The 17,180-nt window shown below is 39.1% G+C and overlaps 1 protein-coding gene across 2 annotated transcripts; it reads right to left on the bottom strand.

Annotated features, from left to right (window-relative positions):
- Positions 1-1,184: 1,184 nt before the first annotated feature.
- Positions 1,185-4,208, bottom strand: LOC100333095 (E3 ubiquitin-protein ligase RBBP6-like). 2 transcript variants are annotated; one of them, XM_073910860.1, is made up of 7 exons: positions 3,656-4,207; positions 3,366-3,462; positions 3,187-3,262; positions 2,952-3,040; positions 2,815-2,875; positions 2,573-2,712; positions 2,218-2,477 (listed from the first exon to the last, which is right to left on the bottom strand). In XM_073910860.1, exons 1-7 carry the CDS (start codon positions 3,813-3,815, stop codon positions 2,303-2,305), a joined length of 798 nt encoding a protein of 265 aa, XP_073766961.1. In that variant the 5' UTR covers positions 3,816-4,207; the 3' UTR covers positions 2,218-2,302. The 2 variants fall into 2 exon arrangements, with proteins under 2 accessions (XP_073766962.1, XP_073766961.1); XM_073910861.1 differs by lacking the exon at positions 2,815-2,875 and having other exon boundaries at positions 1,185-2,477; positions 3,656-4,208.
- Between the last annotated feature and the right edge of the window lie 12,972 nt (positions 4,209-17,180).

The raw sequence follows: 17,180 nt of genomic DNA, 5'->3' as shown, positions 1-17,180 counted from the left end.
GCTGATTATACAATCATATAATCTTTGCAAATATTTCAAATCATTCTTTTACATTCTGTTTATAAATTTTATGTTAAAGTCTGCCAAAAGCTGTAATACAAATGAAACAAATATTTAATCAACGAATCAATGTTTCTTCCCAAGTTCTACTTCTGGCACACAATGTAAGAAAGCAGAGAAACAGACAAAAACCATCTAAATTAATAAATGGGTTATAAAAAGACATTACCATATACACAAATAATACATCTTTCAAGTGTTATTAATGTGGAAAGTGTTTAAAATATGAAGGATCCCTGATTTATCACATGAGGCTTCACACCGGAGAGAGGCAACTCACTTGCCTTATGTGTGAAAAGTTGTTTGTACATAAACACTCTACATTCATTCATTCATTTTCTTGTCGGCATAGTCCCTTTATTAATCCGGGGTCGCCACAGCGGAATGAACCGCCAACTTACCCAGCAAGTTTTTACGCAGCGGATGCCCTCCAGCCGCAACCCATCTCTGGGAAACATCCACACTCACATTCACACCAACACTCATACACTATGGTCAATTTAGCTTACCCAATTCACTTGTACCGCATGTCTTTGGATTGTGGGGGAAACCGGAGCACCCGGAGTAAACCCACGCAAAGGCAGGGAGAACATGCAAACTCCACACAGAAACGCCAACTGAGCCAAGGTTCGAACCAGCGACCTTCTTGCTGTGAGGCGACAGCACTACCTATCGCGCCACTGCCTCGCCAACACTCTACATGCCACATGAAAATTCACACAAAAGAGAAGAATCAGAAAATTCTCAAATCAGAGTGAAAAGAGTTTCACATAAACTTTTAAAAGGCATTAAAATTTATCACCCCAAGAGAAGCTCTTCACCTGCCCTCAGTGGGGAAAGAGTTACAAACTTAATGCACATCTTAATAATCACACAAAACTAAAAACAAATGAAAAGTTTAGATGAAAAACCCTTTAAATCTACCAGACCTTTGCTTTTTCTATCAGCCTCCTCTGATAAGGCTCAACAATTTCATTTTATATGTAAAAATAAGGTTATTAGCTAGTAAATAAAATTACTTTTTTTCATAAATGTCACTTTAGACAACTCTTTGGTTTTTAATGTGGTAGATTTTCTTTTGCGTCAAAACCAGCTAAATCCACAAGTGCTTCTTTTTTTTTTTTGCAAAAACATCTAAATCCACCCATTGGGACAAGACATTGTAATAAGTTGAAAATCACAAAAGATCCGATTATAAATTATTTTACCAAACATAAAACACATTACACAAATCACCTAAAATTAAAAAAACATAAATCTGTCAAGTAAGGGGCGGTTCATTCCAATGTGGCATCCCCTGATAAATCAGGGACTAAGCCAAAGGTAGACGAATGAATCAAATCTGTCAAGTGCTTTAAGTCAATAACAATAAAACTGAAATTAATAAAATCTAAATGATCTATTGCCATTTCTGATATTTGGCATTATGATTTAATGTGTGTAGAACAATGTAAACATTTTAAACTAAGCATAGATACAAATAATGTAAAATGCATACAGTGAAAAACATTCTGATAAAAAAAATCTTTTAAAGTAAATAAAACATAATCCCCGTGACCAGCTGTCATAACAATATGTGCAAAATGCAAATAAAAAGATTATCAATTCAAATATTTTGGTGTACTATAAGAGCAAAACGCTGAGAAACATCAATATCTGTGCAATGTCCAATAAAAAGCTTATTAGGCATATAGTATAAAGTAATATAAATAATTTGGCTGAGTCCCTATAAGTTAACCTGTCATATAAAATAAAAATGTTTTGGAAACTCAATACTTGTATTGCATATAGACTATGGTCAACTTTTGAAGTTACTCATACACATCAGCTTATGGCATATTACCGTTAAAATGAAACGTTTCCAGCAAAATATGACGCTCTAAAAAAAAAAACTCCATCGGCACTGGTAACTATGAAAAACACGACTGAGCACTAATAGTGTACTCAACACTTTACACTGACATTTGAAGGATCACCTGACATTAAAGACTGAAGTAAGAATGCTGAAAAAAACCCATCAGATTTTAGCCCAGAAGAGTTTCTCTTTTCCTAAATTAAAGCAAAACTTCATAATATTGTGTTTATGAATTAATTTGTGTGTGTGTGTGTGTGTGTGTTGCACTGCTGGAGTGAAGGTTAACCAGTCCACACAGTTCATGCGACTATAATCTTTATTATCTTTTATTAATAAACTATGTACAACATTTACACGTCGGCTCCAGGTCTCTTGGATGAAGGTCTCTCAGCGACGTGGTCTCTTCTGGTCGCTGCGCGTCTCTGGTGAAGATGGGGAGCGGGACCGTTTCCCTCCGGCGTCCCGGACCGAAGATGCCGCACCTGCTGAGGACGAGGAGGGCAAAGGCTCGGTCTGGCAGGAGAAGGACGGCCTCTTTCTCTTCTCAGCAGCATAGGCCTCACTGAACAGATCGAGCGCAAACACACACAAGCAGACATCATGTGAGATTTGGACAAACACTAGAACATGCGGCTATGCCAAGTACAGTTTACTCACGCGTCTATGATGGGAATGACGTATCTGCCGCTGCCGTCTATCATGACTCCCTTTCGGTCTGGGTCGTCCACCTCCAACAGGAAGCTGCGGGGAATCCCTGTGCTCTTCCGGATGCGCTTGTGCGGAGCGGAGCGGCTGCCCTGTGAATTGAGGAGTGACAGTCAAACTCTGAGCAAACAATCTGACTGATGAGGACAAGAGCTCAAGTTCACAGCAACCGTGAGCTTGGAAAACCCAGTTACCACATTAGTGGGGCAGTGCCTAATGTGGTGTCCCGGGATCCCAAGCAGCCTCATGGCCTCACTAGTGAACATCAGAACCATGAGAATCAGCTCAGACATCTCTCACAAAGCAAACCTGTCGGTGTCTGAACGCTCACCTGCTGGAGTAGTAGCACAGGCTGGACTGGTACATCACCGCTTTCAGCTTGTCCTCCTCTGACGCCTTTGCCTCAGCCAGATTCTCAGTCTGTTTCACAGGCATTTGCACATTTGAATCTTTTTCACCCTCAACCCTTCAGACAATCTCAAATCTCCCTAAGAAGCTGAGTGCGTGTGCGTATATTGTGTGCTTTACATTGCGTTTTGCTATTGTGCTATTCATTTGTTCAATACCTTCAACAACTGCTCCAGTGAGAGGAGTGAAGGATCAGCTCTAGGTGAAGGTTCACGCCAGCGTCCAGCTTGATGTCTGCAAAACAAAGGAGCTTGTGTGACTAAAACACCAGGGACAGACCAGGAGTCTTCATATAACATCTAACAGAGGACGCGTGTGCTCATTTCACAGCACTTACCCAACAAATCTTCTGTTTGAGGACTTCAGTCCCGCCGCGGGGATCCGTCTGATGATGACCGACGTGTTTTTAGGGATGAGAGCATCATCTGTGTATTCTGACAGCAAAATAAAATCAGAATCAGCACATAATTATGGAGCACGGTATACTTTGAGAGCCATTAGCCTTTTAAAACAGTCAAAACATCACTACATGTCAGCATCAGCACCACCTTACAGCTTCCAGAAGTGTCTGATATAACGCATCTAATGTTAGCGTAGAACAGTTGAAGTGTCTTTTCCTCAACTCACCTTCATCAGTCTGGGCGTTGCTGATCTTCAGCTGGCAGAACTTCAGCCTCTTGCTCCTCATGATCTGCCGCTTCAGCTCCCCCGCGCTGATGTTGAGGCCTTCAAACTGGAGCGAGTCGTAGGTGAGTCGACTCTGGAACCTGTAGTGAACACAAGACATACTGAACACAAACACAAAGCACAGCGTAATAAAAAGGGTCAAACCTGAGTGATGGGAACAGCGGGCGATCAATCGACGTATCCAACGATCAATAATATCGATAATCTGGAAAAATTGTCACGGAGGACGCAGAGATCAGATGCCAATCGACACAGCGAGATTCAAACAACACCCACAGGACGGTTGTCATGGATGCTGATGATGAACACGTGACGCATGCGCTGTACAACTTCCGGCAATATTATTATTATTAATATTAATTTTATTGATAGTAGTAGTAAAATCATTGCGATAAGTATAATAAAATAAACAGCAGAACAGTTGGCCATCTCTGAATAATACACAGCGACGTTTCCCTACACGAACGATTCAGGCCTTCGCCAAGAAGACTCGGGTGAGTCGATGATTCAGGGATTGATTCAACTGTCCGTTCATCCTATTGGCTTCTTTGGCTGAATGAATCGTTCAATGCTTTACTCAAATAAAGCGGCCTCTTGCTGCCACATATTGGGGGTTTGGTTTTTTGTTTTCAAAAGTACTTTGACACTTTTTTAAAGGCACCTTTAAGTTCATTTTTGCACAAAAGCTCGTCTCTGTGCGTTCCAAATGGTTTGAAATTTCCTTAGCACATTCTTGATGCGTTTGAAATTTTCAATGTAAATCCACTCGTACTTGCATTTGATCTTTATTATGCCTTAAAATCAAAACTATACTAAAGGTGTCTTATCCAAATGCATATTTTCATTCAAAACGTTATGACAGAACCATATTACTTTACAGTGGCCCATGGATATATATATATATATATATATATATATATATATATATATATATATATATATATATATATATATATATATATATATGTGTGTGTGTGTGTGTGTGTGTGTGTGTGTTGCTTGTTTCTTATTTACCCATGCAGTGACTTATAGGCATAAATACTATGTAGGCTTGCTAAAGGGTTGCATGAGAAATGTCATCATCGTGAGAGCTTGACTTTTTTTTTGTCGCTGCCTTTAGTTGTGGTGAAATGAGATGCATCATGTCGTTTATCTGTTTGTGCAGTCTGTACCTTCATTTCTGAATCGTGTGGCATCGTACTTGAAGCCAAGTCATTTAGCCCAAGGCATAGTTGTCTTAGAATGAGTAGTTTGCTGATCAAATTCCACATTTTGATGAGGCAAAACACATCTTGGATGTTTTAGTTACTATTTTAGGTGAAAAACAAAACAATGAGATTTGTGTAAAATCTAAAGTTAACCAAGTCCAGCCCGCCATCTTGTCCTGCCTCTCAGTTCTCTTAAGCCTTGGGCCGGCTCTGTGAAGTGGCCTCTTTTGGGCTCATCATTGAAGACCGGACGAGCTGCAACATTTCGTTCTGCCAGGTTCTGGGAGTAGATGAGCATGTCATCGGTCTAGACTATGGTCAACTTGTGAAGTTACTCATACACCTCCGCTCATGGCATATTACCATTAAAATGAAACTTTTCCAGCAGAATATGACGCTCTAAAAAAAAAACTCCATCGGCACTGGTAACTATGAAAAACACGACTGAGCACTAATGGTACACTCAACAATTTACACTGACATTTGAAGGATCACCTGACATTAAAGACTGACGTAAGAACGCTGGAGGAACATCAAATTTTAACACGGAAGAGTTTTTTTTGTCTCTCTCAAATTAAAGCAATATTTCTTAATCTTGTTGTTTTTTTTACTGTACAGTTGCCCCAGGTGTTTATCAGGTGTGATGCCTGCTCATCTGACCTTTGACCTCGGCACTCAACTGCTGCCAGTTTTCTTTCAATGCCATGATATTTCTGAATTCTACATGCAGGAACCGATGCATTCCTTTTTTTCCTTTTTTTTTTTTAAACAAAACAGATATGGCAGACACGGCCAAACATTGAAACTTTGGAGGGCATTGAGGGGAAAAAAAAGCACAATATCATCAAGGGGAATAAAAGGTTTGATCAAAGCGTGCGTTTACACACGTTCATTTAAATATGGACAAAACCAACATTGGGTTATTTTTGTTATTAGATTTAAAATGCACGGACCCTATTTGACCCAGTGTTCATATATACATATGTTTTTATGAATTAATATTTTTGCGTATAAAAGATAATAAAAGACTGACTAGACAGATTAGATAGTTTAATAGACAGATTGACACGTGTAGTCATTCGTTCCTGTGTATTTGATGACTAGCTTCCAGCAGTATCTGGCTGCAGACTTGCATGCAATCTGAGACACAAAGCACTCAGCGGAGCTAGTGAGGTCACTGTGAGAGGCGGGGTTAGGGGTGCACACTCACTGACAGCCTAGATTTAGCCTGGTTTTAACCAAGCCGTCTATTAGACTTTTAACCCTTATGTATTGTTCATATTGTTCAAGTGGCTGTTTTTGCCCCCAATGACCTCCATTATAACTAAACTTGTTTTAATTGCAAAGCCATGACACCAGATAGTAACTCATTCTTTATTGTTGGTGGTTTCCCTGTTGGGATGAGATAAAATGAGTCATTTTTACTTTTGATGGTCAGTTGGCACCTTTAAACACCCCAAAAAAAATGCTTGCTGGGATGGTACCAAGAGGCTGTGCTCACTTCTGGACAGAGGGGGTGTAGACTTGCAGCTAGTGCCGATAAGAGGTGCAGACGCTGAGGCTGTTCTGTATGCGAGTGTTGAGGTTTTGAAACATCAGCTGACAACGTGTAGGTAGAGAGTAGCAGGTTCTGGGAGTAGATGAGCTTGTTACCGGTGTAGACTTTGACCGACTTGTGAAGTTACTCACAAGACCTCCGCTTATGGGACATTACCATTCAAATGAAACGTTTCCAGCAGAATATGACGCTTTAAAAAACTCCATCGGCACTGGTAACTATGAAAAACACGACTGAGAGAGGACTTCCGGTTGCGCCACCGACAGGATGACTGCTTAATCTTCGAGCTCGCCGACGGTTAACAAAATAACCCCCTAAAACCTGATTTTGTGAAACTTTGGGAGTATTAAAGTAATGATGGAGAAAGGGGTCACCACAAGGAGCAAAATAACATCGAATGTATCAGAAAACAACCCTGAAACAAGTCAAGTAACGTTAAACAGAAGCCGTTCCCGGACACCATCACCTCATGGCGAAGAGGGCCCCGAGGTCAGTCTGCGGTGTATTCTCATCGAACTTCGAGAATTCAGAAAGGATAACATGGAGCAGTTTGACGAATTCAAACAGGAATTAAAAAGAACGAACGATAGACTGGAAGAGGCTGAGGAAAGAATTGAAGAGACCGAGACCACGCTACAATTAGCATCGACGCTAATCAAACGCCTCATACAGCGCCAAGCTAATCTGGAAGCCAGAGTGCTCGATCAGGAAGGACGGGCACGCAGAGATAATCTAAGGATTTACGGTATACCTGAAGACAAGGAAGGCACAGACATGATCGAGTTTCTAAATAATTTGCTGAAAAACGCATTGGACTTACCCCGGGACCGTGAACTTGGAATTGAACGAGCACATCGAGCGTTACAACCGAAACCCAGTAACCCGGAGGCAAAGCCACGCTCAAAAGTAGTGAAATTTTCGAGCTACCGGACGAAAGAAGAAGTGCTTCGAAAGGCCTGGCAGAGAAAAAAGGTGTATTTTAATGACACTCGTTTCTTCGTAGACCACGACTTCCCTTTAGAGGTGCTTAAAAAGCGAGGAGAGTATGTCGAAGTCAAGAAAGTATTGAAGGAGAAGCAAATAAAATTCCAGACCCCATACCCGGCAAGGATGCGTGTTTTCTATGAGGATGGCACCCAACTGTACCAGAGTGCGACGGAGGCAACAAAAGACTTGGTCAAGCGTGGATTTACGGTCGCGGTGGTGAAACCTTCCGTGGCAATAGAACAGGAGGAAATTACAGCTAAACAACTAACCACCTGGCAACCGGTACTGAAACGACGGGACCGGGGAGAAGATCAGAGATACGGAGAGGTGGCCGGTGACGCACAACCCAAAAAAGCTTCCCGCAGTCAGTATAAGGAGAAGCTTAAGCAATTTAGAAAATGAACAAAAACGGAATTCTATACATCTAATCCAGGAAAACAGCTAAGATCTCATATGTCTTTCACACCAATATTTTATCCTATCTGACTGTTTTTGAAACAATCATCTGAATGAATAACGTTATATTCCTAATTGCGTTCGAATAATGTTTGAAAATGTCGGTACTTGATTATTGACTGTCATCCGAGGATAATTTTCTTTTGGAGTTAGACTTTTTTTTTTGTGTTGTCTGGACTAATTTACGACCAATTAATAGGGCCCCACTTCTTGAATAAAGTGGACATTTCCCTTACGGAGGCTTAAAACGCAGTAAGCCCCATAAGGCTCTTTAGAATCGAGCCTCTACACCGGAAGCAACTGTTCTTGTTAGTTACGGTGGTGTAATGTTCTTTAAAATTGTTCTAATTTGGTATCAGTTTAGTATCTATAATTTAAGAGAGGCAATGTCAAAATATACACTACGGTCAATAAGAGAGACGCAGAGGGGAACTAAGTTGGTTAGTAAACTACAAAAATATGAATAAAGGTAATCTTAAAGTTATTACATTTAATGTAAATGGAGTGTTGAATCCAGCTAAGAGGAGTCAAATACTGTTAAAAATGAAAAAAGAAAATGCAGGGATAGTGTTGTTACAAGAGACACACCTTACACCAATAGAACATGAAAAATTAAAGAGAATGGGATTTTCCAAAGTGTATTATTCTTCTTACAAATCAGGACATAGAAGGGGAGTAGCAATATTAATTTCGCAAAAAATACCATTTGAACACCTCTCAGAAATTTCAGACAAGGAAGGGAGATATATTTCAGTAACAGGGAAAGTTGAAGATATTAATATAACTGTATGTAATGTATATGCTCCCCCAGGAAGCAAGTTATCTTTCTATAGGAAAATAATTGACTTAATGATAGAAGGCAAAGGAATTGTTATATGTGGTGGAGATTGGAATATCCGTCTTAATCCAAATCTAGATTCATCAAAAAACTCTAAACTCACACCCCTACATAAAAAAATAAAAATTGTAATGAATGAGCTAGGTATAGTAGATCTCTGGAGAGATCTTTATCCAACAGGCCGTGACTACACTTTTTACTCAAACCCCCATGATGTATACTCACGAATAGATTATTTTTTTGTACTCAAGCGAGATCGACATAGAGTACAAACCTGTGATATTGGAACGATTGACCTATCTGATCACGCCCCTCTCTCTTGTACTATACATATTAGAGATAATCCAGGAAGAACATTGTGGAGATTAAATACAAATAATCAACAATTTCAAACTCAAATTAAGGAAGATATAAAGTTATTTTTTACAGAGAATGATAATGGAGAAGTTAACCCAGCCATATTATGGGATACATTAAAAGCAGTCATTAGAGGTAGAATCATATCACTATGTGCTCAAGAAAAGAAACAAAAACGATTAAAATTAACAAACCTTAATGAAGAACTAAAAGATCTGGAATTACAACATAAGAAGGAAAAAAAATCTGATTTAATGACTAAAATAAAGAAAATCAGAAACGAGATAAATTTAATATATGCACAAGAAATTGAAAGAAAGATTAATTTTACAAAACAAAAATACTATGAATCTGGTCCAAAGGGCACTAAATTGTTAGCAAGAAGGATGCAAAAACAACAAATTGAGAGATCAATATACAAAATAAGGGATTTGAATTCTAAAAATACACTACACAAACAACATGAAATACAAAAGACTTTTAAAAACTATTACGAGCTCTTGTATACTGTAGAATGTGCTCTGTCGCTTTAAATGCTCTGTTCCTAAACCCGCTACTGCGCATGTACAACGGTGATATGGCAGAAAGAGAAAGCCATCATGTAAAGTTATGTAAACTGTTTTGCTGTGCATAAGTAAAAGCTTATAAACGTTATTATGGTCTCCTGGCTCATCATCTAACATGGTGTCAGAAGTGGTCTGCACGGAATTCTGATGACGGCGGAAAAAAGGCTCGTCCATCGTGCTTCGACACAGTAAGCTGTCTAAGAGCGTCGCAGAGAAGAAAAAAAAAAAAATAATAACCATGGCCGAAGGTTTCCGCAGACCTGATCCGCTGGTCTTTGACGGCAATATCGCCGAAAATTGGCGTGTTTTTGAACAGGAATTTGATATATTCATAGCCGCGGCACACTCAGAGAAAGACCCTCGCACAAAAGCATTCATACTGCTTAACCTGGCCGGCTCGGAAGCCATCGAGCGCGAGCGAACATTTGTTTATGCACCCGCGGTATATACGGGTCAGGGTGATGACCGACGAATACACATACCGGCAGAATCACGCGAAGACCCGGAGTGTCTAAAACGCAAATTTCGAGAACTTTGCAGTCCACAAACAAATATAACAATGGAGAGACACAAATTCAATTCAAGAAATCAAAAGCCTGGTGAAACTATTGAGGCGTACGTGAGTGATTTGCAAAACAAAGCACAGAGTTGCAGATTTGGAGATTTGCAGGAAGAGTTAATAAGGGATCGACTCGTGTGCGGAATACTTAATGATGGAATGAGAAAACTGCTGTTGCGTGACAACGAGTTAACATTAGCAAAGGCTATAGAAACATGTCAGATACATGAACTGACAGATCAGCACACCAAAACGTTAGCTGGACCAAAACATAACCTGTCAAATGTGGATAGTGTTCAACAAATGATAAAAAGAAAGTCATTTCGTACTCCCAAGCCCAGATTAGACAAGTTTGCTTCACAGCAGATTCATAATTGCAGCAATTGTGGAAGAAACCACGAAGCTAAACGGGAGAGATGTCCTGCGTATGGCCAGCAATGCCACAGGTGCAATAAATGGAATCACTTCCAGAAATGTTGCAAATCAACTAAAGTTCACAGTGCAAGAAATCTAAGAAAAACTGTGAATCAAATTGAAGTTTCTAAAACCTCTAACAGTAGTGAAGACTCCTTCTTTATAGATGGAGTTGCTCTGAATCATCAAAATGTGACTAATACAGATTTAAAGCAGCTGAAGAAACCTGCAATATCTTGCACAGTCCAAATCAATGGAAAAACAACTGAATTGAAAATTGACACAGGAGCCTCATGCAACATCATGTCCTCACAAATATTTGCACACGTAAAGCAACATGAAAATCTGCAGGTGTCGAGCCATGTAAAGCTTGTTGCTTATGGTGGAGAGGAGATTCAAACGGCTGGATCTACTGTGTTACCTTGTCATCTAAATGGTCAGATCTACACTTTACAGTTCTACGTGGTCCAAAGGGATGTACAGCCATTACTTGGGCTCCCTGATTGTCTTCGGATGGGCCTCATCTCTCTCAATAAAGCAGTACACCAAGTCAGTCTAAAAGAAACAAGTTTCGCTCAACAGATCACCACAGAATATGCAGATCTTTTCCAAGACGAAATAGGGAAACTTCCTGTGACATACTGCATGAAACTTGACAAAGAAGCTCAACCTGTTGTTCGTCCAGCACGCAGAATTCCTGCAGCGATGCAAAACAAGGTGAAAGCAGAGTTAGAAAAGATGGTTGCCATGGGTGTTCTCAGCCCTGTATCGGAACCTACTGACTGGGTATCATCTATGGTGGCCACTCACAAGAAAAACTCAGATGATATCAGATTGTGCATTGATCCCAGAGACCTAAATAAGTTTCTGAAACGTCCACATCACCCCATGCGCACAGTGGAAGAAGTGGCGGCGCAAATGCCGAATTCCACTGTATTTTCGGTGCTAGATGCTAAGAGCTCCTTTTGGCAGATATCACTAGACCAAAAGTCGTCTCTACTTACAACGTTCAGTACGCCGTTTGGTAGATTTAGATTTCTTCGAATGCCCTTTGGTATTAATTCTGCCAGCGAAGTTTTTCAGCATGCCATGGAACAAATCTTTGCTGGCTTTCCATGTGCAATCATAGTGGATGACATTATAGTGGGTGGACATGGCGAAGAGGAACATGACGAAAATTTAAGGAGAGTGCTGAATCGTGCCCGTGAAGTGAACTTGAGACTAAATCCTCAGAAGTGTAAATTTCGTCTAAGTGAAGTGAGCTATGTGGGCCACATTTTCACAAACAAGGGACTACGAGCAGACCCAGAGAAGACAAAAGCAATCACAGAAATGCAACCACCAGACAATATTACTGCATTACAACGTTTCCTGGGCATGATAAATTACTTAGGAAAGTTCATACCGAATCTCAGTGAGCTGTCTGCACCCCTGCGCGAGCTGACCTGTAAAAACACAGAATGGTGCTGGTATAAACAACATCAGGATGCTTTTGACAATCTGAAGCAGATGATTTCCAGTCCACCTACCTTAAAATACTATGACGTTCAAAAACCTGTCACACTCACCTGTGATGCATCCCAGTTCGGCCTAGGAGCTGCATGTCTTCAGGAAGGTGCTCCAGTTGCATATGCATCACGGACATTGACTCAAACAGAAGTGCATTATGCACAGATTGAAAAAGAACTTCTGGCAGTGGTCTTTGCGTGTACAAAATTCAATGACTACATTTATGGTAAACAAATTCACATCGAAACAGACCACCAGCCACTAGTAACCATCCTCAACAAGCCCATCTACACAGCGCCGGCCAGACTGCAACGTATGATGCTAAGATTGCAGAAATACAACTTCACAATAACATACAAGAAAGGGAAGCAGATGTACCTTGCCGACACGCTATCACGCTCCCCTAGAACAGTCCCAAATGAACCCTATGATGATTCAACTGACTTTGAAGTCATGTCAGTCCAGCATATTTCATCTTTCAGGCTGAATGAGTTGCGCACTCACACTGCACAGGACCCAGTACTTCAACGCCTTTGCAGTATTCTCAAATCAGGATGGCCGTATAGCCAGTCAAAACTGCCTGTAGAAATTCGTGAGTATTTTCCATTCAGGGACGAACTCACAATTGATGAAGACATAATCATGAAGGGACAGAAGCTAGTGGTTCCTGAATCACTACGTAGTGAATATATCACAATTATTCACAGAGGTCACCCTGGCCTTGAGGCAACTAAACGCAGGGCACGAGGTATTGTTTTCTGGCCTTCTCTGAACAAAGATATTGAAAATCAGGTGCTGTCGTGCTCCATCTGTAACAGTCAGAGGTCTCATCAACAAAAAGAGCCTCTTCACTTACACTACATCCCAGATCTCCCATGGTCAACAGTAGCTACAGATATCTTTGAGTGGAATGGTCAACACTACCTTGTATTAGTAGACTCATATTCGGGATGGTTTGAAATTGATTTGCTTCGGGACATGTCCTCCAGCACAGTGATCACAAAACTGAAAAGGCACTTTTCTGTTCACGGGAGTCCACACAGGGTCCTTTCGGACAATGGCACCCAATTCACAAGTCAACGATTTAAAGAATTCGCTGCAGCTTGGGATTTTACACACATCACCAGTAGCCCAGAATATCCACAAGCTAATGGGCTAGCTGAGAGGGCAGTGCAAAGTGCAAAACAACTAATGGAGAAAAGCAAGAGAGATGGATCGGATGTGTTTCAAAATTTGCTCAACATCAGAAACATTCCACGTGATCAGACTCTGGGTTCTCCCGCAGAAAGATTAATGTCTAGGCAGACTCGAACAACTCTACCAGTTAGCAAATCTGCCCTTGTGCCTGCCTCGAAAAACAATGTTTCTGTCAAGGAACAACTCTCGAGGAAGAGGCAATATCAAAAGCAATACTATGACAAATCTAGTAAAGCACTGCGACCACTTTTGCAAGGTGAAGTAGTGAGACTGGCAACATCCAAAGGTCATGATCGAATTGGACTTGTTAAAAAACTTTTGGATGAACCAAGGTCATATCTTGTGGAATCAGAAGGAAGAGAATATAGACGAAACCGAAAACACATTCTTCCAGTCACAGAACCATCACCACAACCGTTTGAGCAAAGTGTGATGTCATTTCCCTCGTTCCAGACCCCCTCTGTCGAGTCTAAACACGAACATCCCATTCCAGAGGAAATCAAAGAACATTGCACCTCACAAGAAACCAAGAAAAAAACATTTATTGAACACTCAACAAAAGTTGTTCCCAAAACTCCTTACGTGACCAGAGTTGGTCGTCTTTGCAAACCAAACCCTAAATACATGGACTGAGATGAAAAGAGAAAACACTCAATCGCTAAGTAACAATACTGAATGTATAAAAGTTGTTTAATGCTTAAAATCTGAGCTGTTAAAAGTTGTATAGTCTATCTTTATGCTCAGCTTACCTTTTAGAGACAGTTCTCAAAGAAAAACAGAAATTTTGATTTAATTTGTTATGCAATAATCTTTTGTTAAGAAGAAACTGTCAAAGTTAAAGAAGGAGGATGTAGAATGTGCTCTGTCGCTTTAAATGCTCTGTTCCTAAACCCGCTACTGCGCATGTACAACGGTGATATGGCAGAAAGAGAAAGCCATCATGTAAAGTTATGTAAACTGTTTTGCTGTGCATAAGTAAAAGCTTATAAACGTTATTATGGTCTCCTGGCTCATCATAGCCACATTTAAAGAACGCCCAACAAATAGAACAATTTCTCGATTCTATCAACCTACCAGTTGTAACAGAAGAACAAAATAAAATATTAACTGCTGAAATAACTGAAACTGAATTAGTCAACGCTATTTCTAATCTTAAATCAAATAAGTCACCTGGCCCCGACGGGTTTTCATCAGAATGGTATAAAACTTTTCGATCAAACTTAACTCCAAGCCTACTCCAAGCGTGCAATATCACTATAAAAGAGGGTAAGATGCCCCCATCATGGAATGAAGCAGTAATCTCTGTTTTACCAAAGGAGGGGAAAGATAAATTAGAATGCGGTTCATATAGGCCAATCTCGATCTTAAATGTTGATTATAAATTATACACAGGCATTCTCGCCAAAAGACTGGAAAAGATTCTTCCGCAGCTAATACATAAAGATCAGACAGGTTTTATCTCGCAAAGACAAACTTATGATAATATTAGAAGATCCTTACATATACTAAATCATATATATCAGAACAAAATGGAGGCTCTTTTAATCAGTCTTGACGCGGAGAAGGCTTTTGACTCTGTAAATTGGTCTTTTTTATATAAAGCTCTTGAAAGATTTGGCATACATGAAAACTTTATAAAAGGCATTCGTACAATTTACAATAAACCAGTAGCCCGGATAAAAATAAATGGATACCTCACAGACACCATAACATTACAACGTGGGACAAGACAAGGATGCCCAATCTCACCATTGTTATTTGCTCTATATATAGAACCTTTGGCACAATGGATAAGACAAACTAAAAATATTAAAGGTATAAACATAAATGGAGATATTCACAAGCTGGCATTGTATGCAGATGATATTTTGATTTATTTAAGCACACCCACAACCTCACTTCCTGAACTAATGACTTTACTGGAGAAATTTGGTTCCTATGCAGGTTATAAATTAAATATACAAAAAACACAGACCCTATCTTTTAAATATACACCCCCAGTAACTATAAAAGACAAATTGAATATGAAATGGGATCAGAAATCACTAAAATACTTAGGAATTCATTTAACAAAAGAGATTTCAACATTGGCAAAAGTAAATTATGATCCTCTACTAATAAATATTAAAAATGATATACACAGATGGAATGCCGTTTCTTTCTTGAGCTTTAGCCAGAGAATTGACGCAATAAGAGTGAATGTCCTTCCTCGATACCTCTATTTATTCCAAGCTCTCCCAACAGAAATACCCCAAACACATTGGTCAGAATTGAACAAGACCATTTCTAGATTCATTTGGCAGGGGAAAAAACCAAGGATTAAATTAAAAACAGTAGAACTTCCAAAGGAACAAGGAGGAATGGCTTTACCCTACTTTAAGGATTACTTTTATGCAGCCCAGACTAAATATCTGGTTAACCTATGTAACCCAACATATCAAGCAAAATGGAAAGACATTGAAATTACACTAATGAATGATCCTCCATTACAAGCGATATTGGCACATAAAAACCTGGGGGGATACATAGAAAAAACGCAAAATTTATGGATTAAAGCCCAATTAAAAATTTGGAACATTATAAAAGAAGAATACAAACTGAATGATAAACTACAAATAATTCAATGGTGTGCTTATGACACTGAATTCAAACCAAATCAAATGGACTATAGATTTAAATCCTGGATTTCTAAAGGAATATTAACATTCTACTCAATCACAGAGAAAGGCCTTTTGAAAGATTTTGAAAGTCTGAAGAAAGAATATAACCTGGATAAATCTGATTTTTATAGATACCTTCAATTACGTAACCACTTTGAAAATAATATTAAAATTAAAACAGATCTGGATGACTCAATACTGAAAATTTTTATAGATGCCTACAAAGGCAGTGGGAGTAAAGGTATAATTTCAAAACTTTATAAAGGATTTAGATCGATTAAACCCCATTCAACAGAATATGTTAAAGAAAAATGGGAAAAGGAAAGTAATGCCATTATTACGGTGGAAGAATGGTTAGACATATGTAGATTTACATCAAAATGTACTAATTCACATATGTGGAGAGAATTTGGATGGAAATGTCTAATGAGATTTTTCATCACGCCAAAACAAAGAGCATACACCACAGGAAAGAACACTAAGTGCTGGAGACTATGCGGGTCTCAGGAACCTAATCACTGGCACATTTTTTGGGAATGTCCAGTAATAAAACAATTTTGGGTAGAAGTACATGGAGTAATAGAAAACATACTTAATATTACACTACCCTTTCAATTTATAGTTATTTATTTTGGAAGCTCTGATATCCAAATATGTAAATCTGATAAATACTTACTTGATATTTTAATACTCGCAGCCAAAAAAGCAATTACAAGACACTGGTTACTTCCTGAATCCCCAACAACCCAAGAATGGCTAGAGATGGTATATAATATCTATGTGATGGAAAAAATTACATTCTCCCTTCGACTCCAAATTAATACATTTAGAAACATCTGGTCCAAGTGGACTGATTACGTTAGATTGCTCCATCCAATCTTCATAGAAATATAAAACTATTACTATCTAATTCCCATCCACATAACAAACATTTTTTCAATTTACGACCCATTGCACTCCCCCTCTTAATCATCTTTTTAAATTAGTAATTCACAGTTGATAATAACCTAAAGTTGAATGAATAAATAAAGATTTGACCCTCTCTGACCTATGGAAATTTAGTATTGATATTATTTATGTTACCATTTTACTGTTATTTTCATATATTGTATTTGATGAAACCTTTATTTATTTTTATATATTTTTTTATTTTTTT

The sequence above is a fragment of the Danio rerio genome, chromosome 8 (genome assembly GCF_049306965.1).
Source record: "Danio rerio strain Tuebingen ecotype United States chromosome 8, GRCz12tu, whole genome shotgun sequence".
Taxonomy (NCBI): domain Eukaryota; kingdom Metazoa; phylum Chordata; class Actinopteri; order Cypriniformes; family Danionidae; genus Danio; species Danio rerio.
This window is presented reverse-complemented; position numbering and strand designations above follow the sequence as displayed.

Bases quoted from the DNA above. Each gene is read 5' to 3' on its own strand.
- LOC100333095 (XM_073910860.1), bottom strand. From the start codon at position 3,815: ATGTCTTGTGTTCACTACAGGTTCCAGAGTCGACTCACCTACGACTCG. The intron at 3,263-3,365 runs GTAAGTGCTGTG...TTTGTTTTGCAG, and splicing joins TCAAACAGAAGATTTGTTGG to ACATCAAGCTGGACGCTGGC. The intron at 2,478-2,572 runs GTGAGTAAACTG...CGATCTGTTCAG, and splicing joins GTCATTCCCATCATAGACGC to TGAGGCCTATGCTGCTGAGA.